The following is a 21106-nucleotide window of genomic DNA, read 5'->3' as shown; positions in this document are numbered from 1 at the left end:
GCAGGTAGATTCTTTACCATTGAGCCACCAAGGAAGCCCCTACTTGTTGTTGTTGTTTTTAAATAATTGGTTATTTGTCAACATCACAAAGCGAATAACCTGTCATTTTCCTATTAATTTAGAAAGTTGCTCTGATGTATATTGAAGTTTTATTACAAACGTATGTCTTTTTTTTTTTTTTTTTGGTTAGGCATTTCCAGTCCCTTTCACAATTATTGTTCTTGTTCAATATTTCTGTCCATTTTCACGTATATAATCTTGCACATGAACTCTAAGATTTTGTAAAATTCCATAGAAGAAAATTATATTTGGATTTTGGTTAGAATTATGTTACGCTAGAATTAATTTCGGAGAAGGCAATGGCACCCCACTCCAATACTCTTGCCTGGAAAACTCCATGGACGGAGGAGCCTGGTAGGCTGCAGTCCATGGGGTCGCTAAGTTGGACACGACTGAGCAACTTCACTTTCACTTTTCACTTTCATGCATTGGAGAAGGAAATGGAAACCCACTCCAGTGTTCTTGCCTGGAGAATCCCAGGGATGGCGGAGCCTGGTGGGCTGCAGTCCATGGGGTCGCACAGAGTCAGACACGACTGAAGCAACTTAGCAGCAGAATTAATTTAGAAAGAATACATCTTTACAATAAAAGTCTTTCTAGCTATGAATATGAAATATTCATATTCATCTAGCTAGGAATATGAAATAATTTTTTTGAAGACTTATTTTGGGTCAGCTGTGCACCTTGCAAGATCATAGTTCCCTAACCTGGAATCAAACCCATCTTCCCAGCAGTAAAAGCCCTGAGTCCTAACCACTGGACTGCCAGGGAATTCCTTGAAATAATTTTTCCTTTAAATTATTAAAATGTAAGATTCATGAAGGCCAATTTTTATCTTTTTTTGCTACTATGTCAATGAGTTGGACAGGACTGAGTGACTTTCACTTACTTACTCATTTAGAATATTACTTGATACAGAGTAATCACTTAATACATTTTTTAAATGTGTGAATTTATTCAAATTATTTTTCTATGTCAATTAAACTTTGTATATACTTTGTATAATTTTTTCTTAAAGTGAAGTTGCTCAGTTGTGTCCAACTCTTTGGGACCCCATGGGCTGTAGCCTACCAGGCTCCTCTGTCCATGAAATTTTCCAGGCAAGAATACTGGAGTGGTTTGCCATATCCTTCTCCAGGGGACCTTCCCGACCCAGGGATCGAACCCAGGTCTCCTGCATTGCAGGCACACGCTTTACCATCTGAGCCACCAGGAAGGTATAAGACGTTTACTTTGGGTTAGTCAGGCTCTGAATTTCTTAGAGTACCATTTTAAAAAACTTTATCAAGGGAATACTTTTTCAGCAGTTACTGAGATAATTTGGTCTATTTATAGAATTTGTTGTATGATTGATATCTGTATTTCTGGAGTGGGCCCTACTTGCTCTGGGTATATTATTCTTTTAGCATGGAGCTAGATTTGATTTTTATTTTTTTTTAATATGATTTTTTCCCATCTGTGTTTAAGCAAGTGAAATAGGCCTTTTTTCTCTTCATTTCTTTTTTTCCTGGCTTTAGTTTACACTAATTTCATAAATGAATTAGGTTTCCATAGGAATGTTTTCAGGATTAAAATGTTACAAAAGCTAAGGGCAATGTAACTTTTGTTTCTGATTGTTACTGGTCTATAGAAATGCAAGAGATTTTTGTGTATTTAATTTTATATCTTGCAACCCTACTGAATTTATTAGTTTTCACAGTATTTTTTCCTTTTTTCTTTTCTTTTCTTAATTCTTGTTACCTTGACGGAACTTTGATGTCCAGAAAAGCTTCCTCAGCCACTCTTTTACCAGCCAACTCTACTTCGTTCTTTAGGAAATTATTTGGAGAAGGAAATGGCAACCCACTCTGGTACTCTTGCCTGGAAAATCCCATGGACGGAGGAGCCTGGTAGGCTATGGTCCATGGGGTCACACAGAGTTGGACACAACTGAGCGCCTTCGCTTTCTTTTCCTTCAAAAATTTGTTGAGCTTTACAGTGTATGGCACAAAGGCATACCCCGTAAGGTGTTCCTTGAATGTTGGCCCCTCATCTTACTATGGAAGCCCCAAGTATTCTTTCACCTCAGCATTTGCATGAGAGTCATTTACACATTTATGGGCTGAAATATTTGTCATTTTTACCACTTTTTTTTTTTTAGTTCCAACAGTTTTTTGATAGAATCTTTAAGATTTTCTGTATAATGCCATATCTGCAAATAGTGGCAGTTTTACTTCTTCCTTTCCAGTTTGGATGGTGTTGGAACCAGAATTTGATTGTACTGGAAGCTGTGTTTTTTTAAATTGTGTTTTGAGGTACATTCTTACCCAGTTCATAAAAGATTGGTGTAGAAAACTGGAATGCTAATTCACTGACTTGCAAGGGGTATCATGTCTAATCAAGAGGTGTATTGTATATTTAGACAATGATTCTCAACATTTATTGTGACGCTTGCACTCATATACTTCTTAACTTCAATCAATAAAAATTTGTTGAGCTTTACATTATGTGGTTTGTATTTGGAAAAGAATAAGTATATTGGATATAGTTTTTCAAACTATGGACAGCCTGGTTGAGATGCTCATAAGTTCTGTTGTACATGCAAAGCAGCTTGGAATAAGATAAGGGTGTCAGGCATATAGCATATGGTGGAGATGAGACAGAAAGTGTTGACTGGCAAGGACCTTTACCCTGGGGGTCTGGAAATCCATGGATCCAGATATTTGAGCTTGGATCCAGAGACACATTATCTGGCCAAATCTGAATTTAAATAAGAAGACTATGGCACCAATGTGAAGGATGGTTCAAAAAGAAGAGGAATTGGAGTCTGGAAAATTGAAAATTGAACCACAGTAGTTATTTAAATAAATGATGAGTAGGTATTGAATTAGGATAGCAGAAAAAGAATAGAAATTAAGGTGGATTTGCTTAAAAAAAAAAAAAAAAGATGGACTTAGTTGAAGGTAGAAGTTGTAAGAGAAGAAAGTCATTCATACAGAGTCAGTCACCACTAATAGATAATATGATTAAGGCTGTTGGCATCATCAAGCTTTAAGCCATGTGGTCATGACTGCATTTGTCTTCCTAATTAGGTTTGGGGAGTTTCTCTTCTATTTTTTCAAGAGTAGGACACTTCTGCAGGTGGCTTCTCTCACTCATGATTTTCCTTCCCACTGGTTTCAGTTTCAGGGCATTTTCCACACCTTGCCCTGAAGTATGTTCTTGCTCGTCATATGTATTCACTGCTTTGGTGTGACTCTTCATCTTTTATGAGCTATATTTACAGATTAAGTGAACTAAGAGTAATTTGACAGTGTATTTGTTCCCATTTGTGTTGAAGGTTAAGATTTATGTTGTTTCTAACGTTGTATCATACATTTCTTATTTTTGAATGACAGCTGCCATGCAAAGAAAACCCAAATCATATTCATCTTCTTTAATGGATCAGATTCCTATCAAATTCCTTATTCGACAGGCTCAAGGACTTCAGCAGGAGTTGGGAGGTATTTGTTTTCTTTGCTTTTTACTGGTAATGTTTATTGGTAAAAAATACCTACTTTTTTTAAAATTTAATTTTTATTTTATTTTTTTAGCACCAAAACATTTTGTATTGGGGTATAGCCAATTAACAATGTGATATTCTCATTTGAACAGTGAAGGGACTCAGCCATACATACACATGTGTCCATTCTCCCCTGAATGCCCCTCTTATCCAGGCTGGCACATAACATTGAGCAGAGTTCCATGTGTTATACAATAGGTAAAAAATACCTACTATATGTAAGATTACAAAGTGTAATAGGTGCTCAAAGCTAAACATTCAATTTAAGAGTGAATTTCTCTTTACTTTCCTTGCTGTCTTACTCCCTGAAAACTATTTCCCACCCCCGAGGCCCCAGCTATTTCCTTTTGGTATGTGGTTTCACATATTCTTTGCTACAGGTTGAACCATATGAGATTACAACTATTCAACTATTTTTGACCTCTGAAAATGCAGTTTCATGTGGTTGAAGCTAATAGAAACACACACAAGTACAAAAATCTTTTTTTGAGCTCTAAATGCTATCATACTGTATTTCTTCTTGACTTGCTTTGTTCTGTTGGAGTCTTGGAGATCTTATCATGTCGCTACATGTAGATCTACATTATTGTTTTTAATTGCTACATAACATGCCAAAGCATGAAATTACTATAATACTTTTACTGTAAAACTGTCAAGTAGAAATATAGTAATATTTTTTGAAATTCAATTTTTTTCTTAATTTAACAGCTTTTTATAATGTTTGAATGTATGGATTTTTTTTCTCTTTGATTTGTTTCTTTGAAGCTCAGATTTTCTTTTTCTGTCTTTATTATGGTTGATTTCAAGGGTGAACATGAACTTTCTTTAGTCTTCTTTAGCCAGATGTCTGCATTTATTTATATCTTTGCATAATCTCTTTTCAGAGAAGTGATGTTATATTTTGCAGCATTTGGTAACTAATGTTGCAACTAATAAAGGGATTATGTAATGTAGACTAATTTGTACTATTACAAGCAGTCGTTTTTGTGATCGTCCTGACTATACATATATTTGTGCATTTAAACTTTAAAATAATACCACTTGTGATTGTTACAGTGTCTTTTTCACAGAAACATTTATTTTAAGCAGTTTCTATGGGAAAGGCAGTAGATACTTATCCCTTTGGGGACTAAGCAGTGGTTTGACTTGATCTAAGTTGCATACTAAGTGGGTGATCAAATCTAAAGTACTTTTATTACTGCTGATACTCTTATTGCTGGCTCTCGCAACTGGGAGATGATGATAATTGTATAGTAACAACATTTATTAGGTAAATAACATAGTACTTCATCTGTCTAAATAGGCATTATCATCATTTGTTTTTCATTGCTGATGTTATACAATAATAATAATAATGAGTAGTCAAGCTATGCTGTAAGCAAGTTTAGAAAGGTCCCAATGCTTTGAGCTTCCTAACCCTTCTTAAAAGAAAACAATTGCACCCTCTTGTGGGTATCATCAGTACTGCTTGGGTTGGCTTACACAGCTGTGTGACTTTAGGAACATTATTAATATAAATATCTTTCAGCCTATTTCCTTACAGTAGAACAGAGACAATGCTGCTTACCTTGTAGGAATGTTAGGGTGAAATGAGAAAATGTACATAAAGTGTACATTTAGGCACTCAAGTTGGGCAACTTTAATTTTACCCATGTATAGCAATGATTCTCAACTGGGTTGGAGGAGAGGATGTGTTCTCTTGTAGAAGTCTATCAGAATTTCTGAGTGAGGCCTTTTTCAAACCATATGTGATCTTTCCCAAATGAACCTTTTTTTCCCTTCTCTTTTTTTCCTCCCTACTCAACTCTTGAGCTACTGCTACTTTTATGCTGGAATAGGTTGGAAGAGAGCTTGAGAACTTTCGATAAAAGTAGTGGTTTCCAGCTTCCTGTGTATCCGTTCAAATGGGGATCTTGATTTAAGCAAAGTCCCTGACTGAAGTACTGAATAGAAGTTCTCAGACTGTAGTGTGCATGCATAAGAAGTGCAGATTCCTCTGGCTGGTAGAAAATGAACGGGAAAGGCGAAAGAGGAAAGACAGTTTGATGTTTAAGAATGAAGAATCCGATTGACATCTTGTACATTTTCAAGGGTTGCATTCTGCTTTACTTCGTCTCCTTGCAACCAATTACCCACATTTATGCATCGTGGATGATTGGATCTGTGAAGAGGAAATCACAGGGACGGACGCCCTGTTAAGGAGAATGCTTCTGACTAATAATGCCAAAAACCACTCTCCTAAACAGCTTCAAGAAGGTACAGTAAACTGATCACTCCTTTTACCCCTTTAGTAGTACAAAGAGGTGTTAGCCCCATTGAAATCTTAGAATCATGCCGAATTTTCCAGGAGATAGAGCAGTGTTTTGGTGACTATATAAAGTAATTCTCTTTGAGTGTAAGGATTTTTAACCCCTTTTTTTTTCTGACATGCTTGCATCTTTCTCCTCATAGGGTCTACATTACATCAATAAACAGGTCATATGGTTTAGGAAGTTCTTAAAACCAGTCAGAAATAAGTGCCATGATGTGGATGTATGACAGAAAACCAGTATTGGAAAACAATCATCAATCAATTAAAAATGAATAAGTATATATAAAAAAATAAGTGCCACAGAATAGAAAACAATGTATTTGCTGTTAATGGATAATGTTCTAGGTTAGCACTGTCAAATAGAAATAGGATGTGAACTACACATAATTTTAAACTTTCTATATAATTTGCCACATTCAAAGAGTTAAAAAAAAACAGGCAAAATTAATTTAAATAATTATTTTACATAACCCAGTATATCTAATGTATTATCATTTCATCGTGTAATCAATATAAAAACTGTTAGATATTTTACTGGTTTTCCGTACTAAGTCTGTGTGTTTAAACTTACAGCACATCTCAGTTTATACTAGCCACGTTTCAAATGCTCAGTAGCCAAAAGTGCTTAGTAACTATTCTATTGAAGGATCACAGTTCTAGATATTTTTTTATTAACAGCTGCTTACAGCCCATAAAGGGCTACCTGAAGGAAGGTGTCAAGAAATTTGAATTTTTCAAATGAATGTTAATACCAAAAGCAATACTTGGGTATGTTTCGTGGTCAGCCAATAATCAGTGCAAATCATTGTCTTTCTGTCACTGTCACTACTGTGATTTTTCGGATGAGATTTTTTGTTGTTGTTGTTCTTTATGAAATAACTGCACTTTAACATGAATTTTTCTTAAGGGCCTAATTTTAAGTGTGCCCACAATTATGGCTAGGACTGAATGTTTTACTTTCTTTAAAGCAATATTGCTTTCTTGATTTGTTTGGCCTATAGTGTGATAGAACAATATTTGCTTTCCATTTGGTAAGCTGTGTGGTAATTAGATTGTGACGGCAGTTTTCCTTTTAGCATTTTCAGCTGTCCCAGTAAGTCACACACAAGTGATGCAGATTCTAGAACACTTGACTCTACTTTCTGCCAGTGAACTTATACCATATGCAGAAGTATTAACATCCAATATGAATCAGCTGTTGAATTCAGGGGTTCCACGGCGAATTCTTCAAACAGTCAATAAACTCTGGATGGTTCTGAATACTGTGATGCCTCGGAGGTAATTTCAATGCTCTGTTACATGTAATAGATAAGTGTATAGCAGTGATTGTATACAATAACCTAAGCTGAAATGTTGAAAAAAATTGTTAAAAAAACCTTTTTGACAATATAAATCCTTTCTGAAGACTACTGATTAAAAGGCTGTTATATCTGTTAAGGAAAATAATACATTTTATCTTAACACAAAAACTTTCATGTATTTCCAACTTGAGAAAGTTCTGTGAAAGGGAGTTGTGGTCATTTGTGCCTAATTGTGGTGTAGATTACCATTGTGTCTTGCATCACTGCAGTGGTTCCAGAGTTTGCTGTACATTGAAATCTCCCAGAGAGCTTTCTAAACTCCTGATCCCCAAGTTGTATGCCATGCTAATTAAATCAGAGTGGAATGCTAGATTCATTATTTTGTCTTTAGTCACATAGGTCTCTGATGGTCCATGCTGCTGCTGCTGCTGCTAAGTCGCTTCAGTCGTGTCCGACTCTGTGCGACCCCATAGATGGCAGCCCACCAGGCTTCCCCATCCCTGGGATTCTCCAGGCAAGAACACTGGAGTGGGTTGCCATTTCCTTCTCCAAGGCACGAAAGTGAAAAGTGAAAGTGAAGTCGCTCAGTCGTGTCTGACTCTTAGCGACCCCATGGAGTGCAGCCTACCAGGCTCTTCCGTCCATGGGATTTTCCAGGCAAGAGTACTGGAGTGGGGTGCCATTGCCTTCTCCGCTGATGGTCCATAGATTGCATCAGAAACAGTTGATCAGGTCTAAAAAAAAATTGGGCTGGATTTACCTGAGATTTTGATTCAGTAGGTCTGAGAATATCTATACATTTTAATTTTGATTTTTACTTATACCAAATTAATAACTGCACATAAGTTAAATAGTATATAAGGTCTGTCCCTACCTTCTCACTTTAGGCTATTGCTCCTCAGAGACACCTGTTCTCAGCTCTTTTATCTTTTAATTCTGACATTTATATCCCACCAGATATCTTAGTCATATGCTTATAATTACCATGATTATCTGATGTTCCAATTTAGAAATTATCTTTTGACTTCCTATTGTATAAGATAAAGATTGCACACACTTACCAGCTTCCCTATGAGTCCTTCTTCCCCCAACACAAATCCTCCCTTCCTGCATTTCTCCCAACATAGTTATGTCAGAATTTTTGGTTAAAGAAATATTCAGTGTATATATTATCATGAGTTGTTGTTCAGTTGCTAAGTCATGTCCAACACTTTGAGATCCCATGGACTGCAGCGCACCAGTCTTCCATGTCCGTCACTATCTCCTGAAGTTTGCTCAGATTAATGTCCATTGAGTTGGTGATGCTATCTAACCATCTCATGCTCTGCTGCCCTTTTCTCCTTTTGCATTAAGTCTTTCCCAGCATCAGTTCAGTTTAGTTGCTCAGTCATGTCCAACTCTTTGCAACCCCATGGACCACGGCATGCCAGGCCTCCCTGTCCATCACTAAACCTGGAGTTTACTCGAACTAATGTCCAATCGAGTTGGTGATGCCATCCAACCATCTCATCCTCTGTCATCCCCTTCTCTTCCTGCCTTTAATCTTTTCCAGCATCAGGGTCTTTTCCAATGAGTCAGTTCTTTGCATCAGGTAGCCAAAGTATTGAGTTTCAGCTTTAGCATCAGTCCTTCCAATGAATTTTCAGGACTGATTTTCTTTAGCATTAACTGGTTTGATCTCCTTGCTGTCCAAGGGATTCTCAAGAGTCTTCTCCAACACCACAGTTCAGAAACATCAATTCTTCAGTGCTCAACTTTCTTTATGGTCCAACTCTCACATCCATACCTGACTATTGGAAAAACCATAGCTTTGACTATACGTACCTTTGTCAGCAAAGCAATGTCTCTGCTTTTTAATTTGCTGTCTAGGTTGGTCATAGCTTTTCTTCCAAGGAGCAAGCGTCTTTTAATTTCATGGCTGCAGTCACCATCTGCAGTGATTTTGGAGCCCAAGAAATAAAGTCTCTCACTATTTTCATTGTTTCCTCATCTATTTGCCATGAAGTGATGGGACCAGATGCCATGATCTTAGTTTTTTGAATGTTGAGTTTTAAGCCAGTTTTTTTCGCTCTTTTCTTTCACTTTCATCAAGAGGCTGTTTAATTCCTCTTTGCTTTCTGCCATAAGGGTGATGTCATCTGCATATATGAGGTTATTGATATTTCTCCCACCAATCTTGATGCCCGCTTGTGCTTCATCCAGCCCTGCATTTCGCATGAGGTACTCTGCATATAAGTTAAATAAATAGGGTGACAATATACAGCCTTGACATACTCCTTTCCCAATTTCGAACCAGTCTGTTGTTCCATGTCCAGTTCTAACTGTTGCTTCTTGACCTGCATGCAAATTTCTCAGAGGCAGGTCAGGTGGTCTGGTATTCCCATCTCTTGAAGAATTTCCCACAGTTTGTTGTGTTCCACACAGTCAAAGGCTTTAGCATAGTCAATGAGGCAGAAGTAGATGTTTTTCTGGAATTCTCTTGCTTTTTCTGTGATCCAGTGGATTCTGGCAATTTGATCTCTGGTTCCTCTGCCTTTTCTAAATCCAGCTTGAACATCTGAAAGTTCTTGGTTCATGTACTGTTGAGGAGAATTTTGAGCATTACTTTACTAGCGTGTGGGATGAGTGCAATTGTGTGGCAGTTTGAACATTCTTTGCCATTACCTTTCTTTGAGATTGGAATGAAAACTGACCTTTTCTAGTCTTATGGCCACAGCTGAGTTTTCCAAATTTGCTGACATATTGAGTGCAGCATCATCTTTTAGGATTTGAAATAGTTCAGCTGGAATTCCATCACCTCCACTAGCTTTGTTCGTAGTGATGCTTCCTAAGGCCCACTTGACTTTGCACTCCAGGATGTCTGGCTCTAGGTGGGTGATCATGCCATCGTGGTTATCGGGTCACGAAGATCTCTTTTGTGTATTTCTTCTGTGTATTCTTGCCATCTCTTCTTAATATCTTCTGCTTCTGTTAGGTCCCTACCATTTCTGTCCTTTAGGTGCCCATCTTTGCATGAAATGTTCCCTTGGTATCTCTAATTTCTTGAAGAGATCTCTAGTCTTTCGCATTCTATAGTTTTTCTCTATTTGTTTGCATTGATCACTTAAGAAGACTTTCTTATCTGTCCCTGTTCTTTGGAACTCTGCATTCAGATGGATATATGTTTCTTTTTCTCCTTTGCCTTTCGCTTCTCTTCTTTTCTCAGCTCTTTGTAAGGCCTCCTCAGACAACCATTGTGCCTTTTTGCATTTCTTTCTCTTGGGGATAGTTTTGCTTACCACCTCCTGTACAATGTTAAGAACCTCCATCCATGGTTCTTCTGGCCCTCTATTAGATATAATCCCTTAAATATATTTGTCACTTCCTCTGAATAATTGTAAGGGATTTGATTTAGGTCATACCTGAATGGTCTAATGGTTTTCTGTGCTTTCTTCAGTTTAAGTCTGAATTTTGCAATAAGGAGTTCATGATCTGAGCCACAGTCAGTTCGCAGTCTTGTTTTTGCTGACTATATAGAGCTTCTTCATTTTCAGCTGCAAAGAATATAATCAATCTGATTTCGGTATTGACCATCTGGTGATATTGTCTCTTGTATTGTTGAAAGAGGGTATTTGCTATGAGCAGTGTGTTCTCTTGGCAAAACTCTGTTGGCCTTTGCCTGCTTCATTTTGTACTCCAAGGCCGAACTTGCCTGTTATTCCAGGTATCTCTTGACTTTCTACTTTTACATTCCAGACCCCTATGATGAAAAGGTCAGGGTCTTCCCAGCTTTGCCAAGTATTGGAGCTTCAGCTTCAGCATCAGTCCTTCCAATAAATTTTCAGGACTGATCTCCTTTAGGATGGTCTGGTTGGATCTCCTTGCCATCCAAGGGACTCTCAAGAATCTTTTCCAGCACCACAGTTCCAAATCATCGATTCTTTGGCACTCAGTTTTCTATAGTCTAACTCTCACATCCGTGCATGAGTACTAGAAAAACCATAGCTTTGACCATACAGACCTTTGTCAGCAAAGTGATGTCTTTGCCTTTTAATTTGCTGTCTAGATTTGTCATAGGTTTTCTTCCAAGGAACAAGAGTCTTTTAATTTCATGGCTGCAGTCACCATCTGCAGTGATTTTGGAGCCCAAGAATATAAAATCTGTCACTGCTTCCACTTTTCCCTTTCTATTTGCCATGAAGTGATGGTACCGGATGCCATGATCTTCATTTTTTTGAATATTGAGTTTTTAAGCCAGTTTTTTCACTCTTCTTTCACTTTCAAGAGGCTCTTTAATTCTTCTTTGCTTTCTGCCATAAGAGTGATGTTATCTACATATCTGATGTTGTTGATATTTCTCCCAGCATCTTGATTCCAGCTTGTGAGTCATCCAACTTAGCATTTCTCATGATGTACTCTGCATATAAGTTAAATAAGCAGGGTGACAATATACAGCCTTGATGGACTCCTTCCCCAGTTTTGAACCAGTCAGTTGTTCCATGTAAGGTTCTAACTGTTACTTTTGACCCACATACAAGTTTCTCTGAAGACAGATAAAGTGATCCGGTATTCCCATCTCTTGAAGAATTTCCCACAGTTTGTGTGATCCACACAGTCAAAGTCTATCCTAAAGCTTTGTCAGTGAAGCAGAAGTAGATGTTTTTCTGGAATTCTTTTGCTTTTTCTATGATCCAGTGGATGTTGGCAATTTGATCTTTGGTTCATTTGCCTTTTCTGTATCCAGCTTGTGCATCTGGATGTTCTTGGTTCATGTACTGCTGACGCCTAGCTTGGGGGATTGAGCATAAGCTTTGTAGCATGCAGAATGAGTGCAATTGTGTGATAGTATGAACATTTTTTGGCATTGCCCTTCTCTGAATTTGGAATGAAAACTAAACTTTTCTAGTCCTGTGGCCACCGCTGAGTTTTCCAAATTTGCTGGCATATTGAGTGCAGCACTTTAAGAGCATCATCTTTTAGGATCTGAAATAGCTCAGCTGGAATTGCATCACTTCCACTAGCTTTTTTCATAAGTAGTGCTTCCTAAAGCCCACTTTATTTCACACTCCAGGATGTCTGGCTATAGGTGAATGACCAAACCATCATGGTTATCTGGGTCATTATGACCTTTTTTGTATAGTTCTTCTGTGTTTTCTTGTCTTAATCTCTTCTGCTTCTGTTAGGTCCTTACCAATTCTGTCCTTTTTTGTTCATCCTGACATGAAATGTTTCCTTGGTATCTCCAGTTTTCTTGAAGAGACCTCTAGTCTTTCCCCTTCTGTTGTTTTTCTCTACTTTTTTGCATTGTTAATTTAGGAATGCCTTCTTATGAGCACATAAGTGTACTTTAGTTGAAGGATATGATAGCCTGTGATTATAATCTCTCTCTTATACAACTGTCCTCCTCTGCACCCCACATACAGACCTTGAGTTGTTTGCCTCTTGTCTGTTTAGGTTTTTTTTTTTTTTTTCTGTATTAATAACTCATTCACTTTCAGACTATATTGTTGAGTAGAAATTTACATAACAGTTAGTTGTAACATATGAGATAACATATCTGTAACATTTTTCCTTGGAAACCTTCCTTTCAGAGCTTTCAATCCATATGTTTCAATCTGAGACATCCACAGTAGCCATCTGGAATGCTTTGTCTTTGGTTCAATTCCATGTTTTTCTCTTTCTTGGTTTAGTTCCTTATGAGTGGAACTCATACTCAAGTGACTTCCTGAGAAAGGTTGTTTGGGAAACTTTTTTTTTTTTTCCTTTGAGGTTTTCATGTGTGAGAAGGTGTTTATACTTCTTCTCACATATGATTGATATTTAGCCTTGGTGTAGAATTTTAGCTTATTTTTCCTCTTTGCAACTTGAAGGCTTTATTCTATTGAAGTAACTAGAGCTTTCCTGATTGCTATTGAGTAACTTCATTTACCACCTCCCAGTCCTTTGTTTGTGACCATTGTTTTTTCTCTCTTAAAGGTTTTAGGTTCTTTTTCACTGTTTCTGCAGTTTCATGATGATACTTTTTGATGTGGGTCTTTTTTAATTTGTGGGCTTCCCCTGGTGGCTCAGTGGTAAAGAATCCACCTGCCAATGCAGGAGACATGGGTTAAATCCTGGGTCAGGAAGATCCGTTGAAGAAGGAAATGACAACCCACTGCAGTATTCTTGCCTGGTAAATCCCATGGACAGAGGAATCTGGTGGGCTTTACGTCACAGGTTGCAAAAGAATCAGACATGACTTAGCAGCCAAACAGCAACAGCAGCTTTTAAAATTCATGGTCTTGGGCACTTGGTTGGCCTTTTTTTTTTATATCTGGGGACTAATGCTAATACTTTCACTTCTAGGATATTTTCATATATATATATATATATATATTTTTTTTTTTTCCCAATAATTTCTCTCTCTCTGTTTTCTGGAATTTTTTGCAGTTTGGGTTTTAAACCTCTTTGACCTACTCTGATTTTTCTCCTCTTTTTTGCTCTATTTTAAAATTTATCTTTTGAATACATTTTCTAGATGTTTTCTGAATGTTATCTTCTGCTCTTTCCTTTGAATTTAAAATATTCCTGTTATAGTTTAATTTCTAAGAACTCTTATTTGAGAATCTCTAATTGTTTTCTGTTCTTGTTTCATATATGAAATGTTCCATCCTTTAAGGAAATGATACATTTAAGAATTTTTTTCTTCTTATCCCAACGTTTCTGTTTCTTTGGCATTCCCTCTTTCTGTTTGTATATTTTACTCTTTTTCAAATTAGAAGCTTTCTTTGATGTCTGATGATCATTGGCTACCCACTCATGTTTAAGAGTGGGCAAGTTCTGTGTGTGAGGGCTGGTGGACTCCTGGCCTTCACTGTAAGAGATCAGATACCCTCCATATTGCATATCTCTCAGTAATTCTGATGGTGTAGTTAGGTTAGTAACCACTTTTATGGTTTATTGATGTCTGACCTCATAGTGGCATCTCACACTGAGATTCTCTGGTGATAAGTATAGAACAGTGACAATTTATGGGGCCAGTTACAGCTTCAAAGTGCTTTGGTGGATATAGTTTCATTTATAGGTATTTTCATATCTTACAGAGGAGAAATAAGTTCAGGAATCTCCATGACTTATACAGTCATATAGCAAGTACAGTATAACTGAGATTTTAACTCAAATTTTCATTTTATATGCAATGATTATTCTATTAGAACTGTGAAGATTTTTTAATAGGTTTTAATTTTCCCAAGTTCATTTACACCTGTTCTGTATTTTTTCCCTGAATGTAGCTTTCTAACATGGCTACAGGTTTCAATTATGATAGCTGTTTTTGAACATGTGATTATTTTCTCATCAGGCTGTGGGTAATGACAGTTAACGCACTTCAACCATCAATAAAGTCTGTACGACAGCAAAAGTATACTCAGAATGACCTGATGATAGATCCTCTCATTGTGCTAAGATGTGATCAGAGGGTATACAGGTATGTGTTGAGTTTCATTTCTACTATAGAGTTTATGCTTTGGAGAGTCAAAGAAAATTGAAGAAATTCAGTTTAAACTTACATCTTAGTGTGCTTGCAGATAACCTGGAAGTATGACCTGTGAGGTTTTTGCTTTTGGTTCTTTTTGTTGTTGTTGTCTATATTCATGAACTTCACTTTAATATTTAATATGTGATTAATAACACTAGCTTTAAGAAAATATCATCCTTGGTTTTCACAGCCCTCAATAGTGGCTATTCTTTCAGAGTCAAGGTAGTGAAAAAAAATATTGTTTCTGCTACCATTGTTGAAAAAACCTTTAAAAAAATTGGCTCATTGTGAACTGTTGCATGCATTAAAACTGATCTTTTTGGAATCCTCAGTTGTGAGGTTAGCTTCATTTGTTCCACGTTTGTGTATAATTCCTTGCCAGTGGCTGAACTTAATCAGTTTCTTTGAGTAACTTCACCTCAAGAGATGGAATTTAGTCCTCATTATTAATATTTGAATTTCTAATTGCTCAGCTAAATAATAGCAGAGATATACAAGTTGAGGGGTCTTCCTTTAAAGTGATTGTCACCTGTATGGGGAAATAAAACCCGTACCTGAAAAGTTAAATAATATGGTCACATGCATATGAATGGTGTAGTAAATGAATGCTGTTAAAAGTTTTAGGAGGAGATCAGACTTGTGTTTTGAAGAATAGAAATAGAGTTTAGATGAACAGAAACTGTAACGACGGGGTGTAGATGGTCAAAAAAGTTATCTTGGGAAAAAGAATAGTGTGAGCAAAAGTATAAAAGCCAGCGAGAAAAAGGCTTGAGTGGATGGCTGAATTTTTGAGAATACACTTTAGAGTTGAATGTTAGGTTAAGGTCAGACTATTGAGGGCCTTGAGTGTTAGGCTAAAGAGATCATTTAGGTGATAACTTGAGAAGAGAAAGTTCATGCTAGATGATTTAGAGGGAAAGAAGCTGGTGTAAAGAAGACTAACTAGGGTACAGTCTGCCATACTCATCTGTCTTTAATCCTGGGGATGACATTCTTGAAGTGACAACATCTGCAGAATAAATCAGATACAGTTTGGTAAGATCAGGGTCTGAGAGGGATGAGGAGTCAGAAGAATAAACAATATAAATGATATTAAGTATCTATTTATGGATACTTAAAAAGGAAACAAGAGTAAAGAACGCTTCTAGAGAAGAGCCACTTCTAAGACAATTTACCATTGTTAAAAATCCACTTAACTAGGTAACTTTTCACCTAAATCACCTCCAGTTGTTCAGGAAGTTGTTAATTTATGCTGCCATTAACATAGTAAATGTTTTTGTAGTCTGGATCTTGCACTTTGTAACTTGTTTAACTTTTTCTCATTTTAATAGATATTCTTTACTCAGTTCCCTATTGTTGGATATTTTATTTCCATTTTTTTTTGTTAATTATTTTTAGTGCTGTGGTAATTGGTGTGAATTATTTCCTAAGAATTGATTCTTAAAAATGGAACATGCTCATTTTCAAGTCTTTTGATTCATGTTTTTATTCCACCATCTGGAAAGGCTGAACCAGTTTACATTCCCATAGTGGGTGTTTGCTATTGTATAATTTCCTATACCATTTCATGTAATATTTTCCAATTTGATAAGTGAAAAATCAATTCCTATTTCAATTTATATTTTCGTTAGATTGGATATTTTAATATATTTATTACTTTATACTTTAGCCTAGTTTTCTATTGGAATGCTTACCTTTTTTTATTTAAAAAGCTCTTTATGTATAATGGATATCAGCTCTTTGTATATAGAATGCAGTTTTTTCTTTTATTGTTCTATTGTTTTGCCTTTTAATTTTGTTCACTTTTTTAAAATTTAATTTTTTCCCAAGTGGTCATTCAGATGGTTTTTAAACATGAACAATATAAAGAGATATGACATTTTGGATTTTCTTTGAACTAACCAGTGGTTATGTAGGTAAAATGGATGTGGGGGTCTGAGTAAGGCATGTGATGTGTAGATAACTGTTGCTGGCTGGCTGAGGGGTTCTTAGGTTCACTAAAATATTCCCTTTTTTAATGTAAACATAAAAGTTTTCACAATATATATTAAAAAGTACACAAACAAGTAGATTAATAAGAAGGAAAAGGTGTACAGTGGAAAGTCGTGTTCTCTCCTATCATGCTGACATTTTTAGAAGAGAATTATTCTTTGTCCTTTTGACCAATCCTAATTCCATCTCCAGAAGGAACTTTATTGTCATAATGGTGTGTTAGGAGCTTCACTTTCCAAGCATTTGCAAATTTATAAATAGAAATATTTACTTTTTCGTTTTGGGTGGTTTTAAAAAATTAAATGGTTTTTGGTAGGCTTTATTATTATTATTATGTTTTAAACCTACCATTTTCAACATGTTTTCCATATGAGTTTACATAGCTCCTCCTTCTCGTTGTTTAGTTGCTGCATAGTATTCCATATATAGATTAGTATTCCATATATATATGCCTGTCTTCCAGAAACTCTGATCAGAATGTCTGGTGGAGTTTAGGACTTTTTAAAAAATAAATATTTCAATTCTGGGAACATTGCCATGGCTTATTTAACTGTTCACATTATTTTTTCACGGTTAATACATGCATTTTTTATTATAGATAATTTGAACATTTCAGAAAAACTGTTGACATGTTGATGGACATTTAAGCTGTTTCTGGTGTTTCACAGTTAAAAGCAGAGCTGTACTGCCTCTATGCACACATGCGCAGTTTGTGACAGGCTGGGAAGTGGCGTTGTCAAGTTTTTCTAAGGGTTTGACTTTTTAATATTTTAGTGCTTACTGATGTATCTTTTGGTTTCCTTTTTTACATGTAATTCTTATATCTATTCTTATCTCATTTAACCTTAATTTATAACAGTTTTTGAGGAATGAATATTTATTTTTTAGTTGAGGAAACTAAGGCTCAGTAAATAACATACCGTCAAGTGGTTGAAGTGTTCTTGAAATACAGAGTTGTCTTGCTCCAAAGAATAAACAGTAGTAGAATGAATAAATATTCTATATATCTAATCTCCTTCATCTTATCAATAATTGAGTATTTCGCTCTTTGTAAAAATTTTGTACTTTATGTTGGAGCATAGTTGATTAACAATGTTGTGTTAGTTTCAGATGTACAGCAAAGTGATTCAGTTATATATGTATCTATTCTTTTTCAAATTCTTTTCTCAATTAGGTTATTACAGAATATTGAGCAGCATTCCCTGTGCTATACAGTAGGTCCTTGTTGGTTATCTATTTTAAATATAAAATTTTGTACATTAGACTGTTTCCCTTTGAGGACTGTGGCCTTGCAGACTCATAGCTAAGAGATTTATTGGTAGTGCCATTATTTTATAAAAAAGAATGCCTTTTTTTCTAGGTCATACATTATATTTGGTTTAGCTGATGAAATGAAATAGATAATACTATTCATACAAAGTATAGAGAATTACATGTGTTAAGCTTTCATTTTGAGAATGAATATTTCAGTGGGAAAAGTGTAACTTTTCTGCTCTTTAGGTTTTCAGGTACTGTTCAGGTTTTTCTGATTATATAAGCTGATTCATCATGTTCTGGCTAATTTAAAAATTTTTATTTGCTCTCATGTATTTTTTCTTTTCTTCTTCCTTTGTGTAGATGCCCCCCATTGATGGATATTACTCTGCACATGTTGAACGGATATCTTCTGGCATCCAAAGCCTACCTTAGTGCTCATCTGAAGGAAACAGCAGAGCAAGATAGGCCTTCCCAGAATAATACGATAGGTTTAATTGGACAAACCGATGGCCCAGAAGTTACCAGAGAAGAACTGAAAAATGCATTACTGGCTGCTCAGGTAATAAAGTAAAATATAATCAAAAAGGGCAATGGCTTCCCTGTATTTAGAAAATACAGTGGTAACATATTGTACATCAATTTTATTATAGAACTTATAATGGGGTTACCTTTGCTTCTAAATGTCAGATGGACTTTATTATTTTAAAATCGGGAATAATCTTCATGATATTTAATAGTCATTGAGATTTACATTTTAATAAAATATAAGACTTTTATTTCTTAAAATCAAATAATGGGAAATAAAACCAAATGGTAGAGACAGACAAGAAGTATATATATGTAATAAAATGTCAGGCAGTGGTAAATACTATGACAACATAAGTTAATGTTTCTTAGAAAAGGTTTTTAACAAAGTAGAATTTATTAAAGCCTTAAGTAGTAATTTTTGCAGGGCATATGAGATGGTTGAATGTTAAGCAGTTAGAGGTCTTCATAAGAGAAATGTTTTCTTAGTTTGAAATATTTTCCAAAAATTTTTCATTGGCAATAAGGAGAATTAGAGTAATAATATAGATCCACAATCCCTTATCTGTGATACAGAAATCCACAAAAGCTATGAAAACTGAAGCATTTTTTCTGGTAATTCAGTTGGCAGAAAAACCTGACCTGATAGGACCTTGTTTGTGACAAAACTTGACCTGAATTAATGTGACAAAACTTGATCTGAAGCTATTTATGGCCTTTATCCCACTTAATATGAAAATTGGTATGTTTTGCTGCAGAAATATATTTGATTACAGTATACTGTCTTAGTCTCTGCTGTGGGTATTATATAACAATACAGAAAAAAAAAATCTGAGTTCTAAAATAAATCTGACACTCAAGAGTTTCAGAGAAGGGATTGAGGATGGTAATAGCTACCATTTATATAATGCTTATTATATGGTGGGTACTATTTTGAGTTTTTTATGTGTATTAACTAATTTAATCTTTACAACCAACTTATAAGTTATGGAGTATTATCTCCACTTTTTCAGAGTAGGAAAATGAGATTTAAAGAGGTTAAATGACATGCTCAAGGTTATGTATTTAGTAAGTAGGGAAGCTATTAATAGGATTCGAGCTTGGGCAGGCTGGTTCCAGAGTGTGTAAACAAAAATAATGCAGAACAGTAATAACCCAACCCCCCTCAAGAATGATTATAAAATATACTTTATAAATGATTATAATGTAAGGCTAACCTGAGTTTATAATCAGGTCCTTACATAGTTAGATGGAGTAATTGTCTTCTTCTGTCCTAGGCAGTGGCTGTGTTTCAGAGATGCATGTTATGTATTCATTTTCTTTTTCTTCCTTCGATTATAGCTCTCCCTTATAGGTAGGGCCATTAAACAGATTGCCCCTCAAGAATCTCCTTTTCTATGAAATGACACACAAACTTGTAGACTGAGCAACAGTGAGTTGTACAGATGGTATGGATGGTGAGGCAGAATCTTTCCTGAGCCTTAAAAAGTCCATCTTCAAATTAAAAAGGAGAAGAGCTTAGGGGAATGGCTTTTAGATACTGATTATTAATCACCATCTTCAGAGGTGAGGAACAAAAGAAGAATACAGGACATCCTGGGTGAAGTAGGAATTTAGGAGGAAGGAAGAGATTCTGGTAATAGTCACTTTTTGTCTAGGGTCCATTTTGGATGATACTGAATTAGAATACTCTTGTAGTAGTAAACTGCAGTCCATGGATCTTTATTGGAGATGTGTGAGAGCACTTTGAAATTATGCCATATGTTAATATTTATGCTAAGAGGGTGGCATGTAGCTTCCTTCAGATTTTTTAAAATTTTATTTTATTTATTTACTCATTTTTAGCTGCACTGGATCTTCATTACCATGTGTGAGATTTCTCTAGTTGTGGTGATGGGGGGCTACCATTCGTTGTGGTGGCTTCTCTTGTTGCAGAGCACAGGCTCTGGGCACGGCGGGGCCAGTAGCTGGGGTGCAGGGGCTTAGTTTCTCTGCTGCATGTGGCATCTTCCCGGACCAGGGTTCAAACCCATGTCCCCTGCACTGACAGGCAGATTCTTACCCACTGTGCCACCAGGGAAGTCCTCCTTCAGATTCTTAAAAGAGTTCATGGCCCTAAAAATGCTGAGAACCACTGGAGTGTAGATTGTTCACTTTTGCTCTTTGTATTTTAAAGAGAGAGTTATTTGTTTTTATCGCATCAGTTTATGTGAAAACAAATCAAACTTCCAGAAACTTCTTCAGTTTTCTGTGTTTTACTTGTTTGTAGGATAGTGCAGCTGTCCAGATTCTCTTGGAGATCTGCTTACCTACTGAAGAGGAGAAGGCAAAGGGGGTCAATCCAGACAGCTTGCTAAGGAATGTTCAAAGTGTCATTACTGCCAGCGCTCCAAATAAGGGAACGGAGGAAGGAGAAGACAATTTGCTCTGTAACCTTCGAGAAGTTCAGTGCCTTATCTGTTGCCTGTTGCACCAAATGTACATCGCGGATCCCAACATTGCTAAGCTTGTTCACTTTCAGGTCTGGTTTCAAAGAATGATGCTCTTTGGTTGAACTTTGTTTTTGGGGGTAGTTGTGAATTGCTAAATTAATAGGATCATTTAGAACTGGAGGTCATGCAAAT

At 36.1% G+C, this 21106-nt stretch overlaps 1 protein-coding gene across 4 annotated transcripts in view; it reads left to right on the top strand.

Annotated features, from left to right (window-relative positions):
- Window positions 1–21106, top strand: part of INTS2 (integrator complex subunit 2) — a 57211-nt gene that overhangs the window by 31378 nt on the left and 4727 nt on the right. For all 4 annotated transcript variants that reach the window (XM_070390557.1, XM_070390558.1, XM_070390560.1 and 1 more), the window contains exons 16-21: window positions 3438–3542; window positions 5693–5857; window positions 6989–7190; window positions 14532–14657; window positions 18318–18516; window positions 20752–21003. In XM_070390557.1, the coding sequence (XP_070246658.1) occupies window positions 3438–3542; window positions 5693–5857; window positions 6989–7190; window positions 14532–14657; window positions 18318–18516; window positions 20752–21003 (1049 nt within the window). The remainder of the gene's footprint in view (window positions 1–3437; window positions 3543–5692; window positions 5858–6988; window positions 7191–14531; window positions 14658–18317; window positions 18517–20751; window positions 21004–21106) is intronic.

This window comes from Bos mutus, chromosome 19, assembly GCF_027580195.1.
Source record: "Bos mutus isolate GX-2022 chromosome 19, NWIPB_WYAK_1.1, whole genome shotgun sequence".
Classification (NCBI taxonomy): Eukaryota; Metazoa; Chordata; class Mammalia; order Artiodactyla; family Bovidae; genus Bos; species Bos mutus.
The sequence above is the reverse complement of the archived record's forward strand: the minus strand, read 5'-3'. Positions and strand labels throughout refer to the sequence as shown.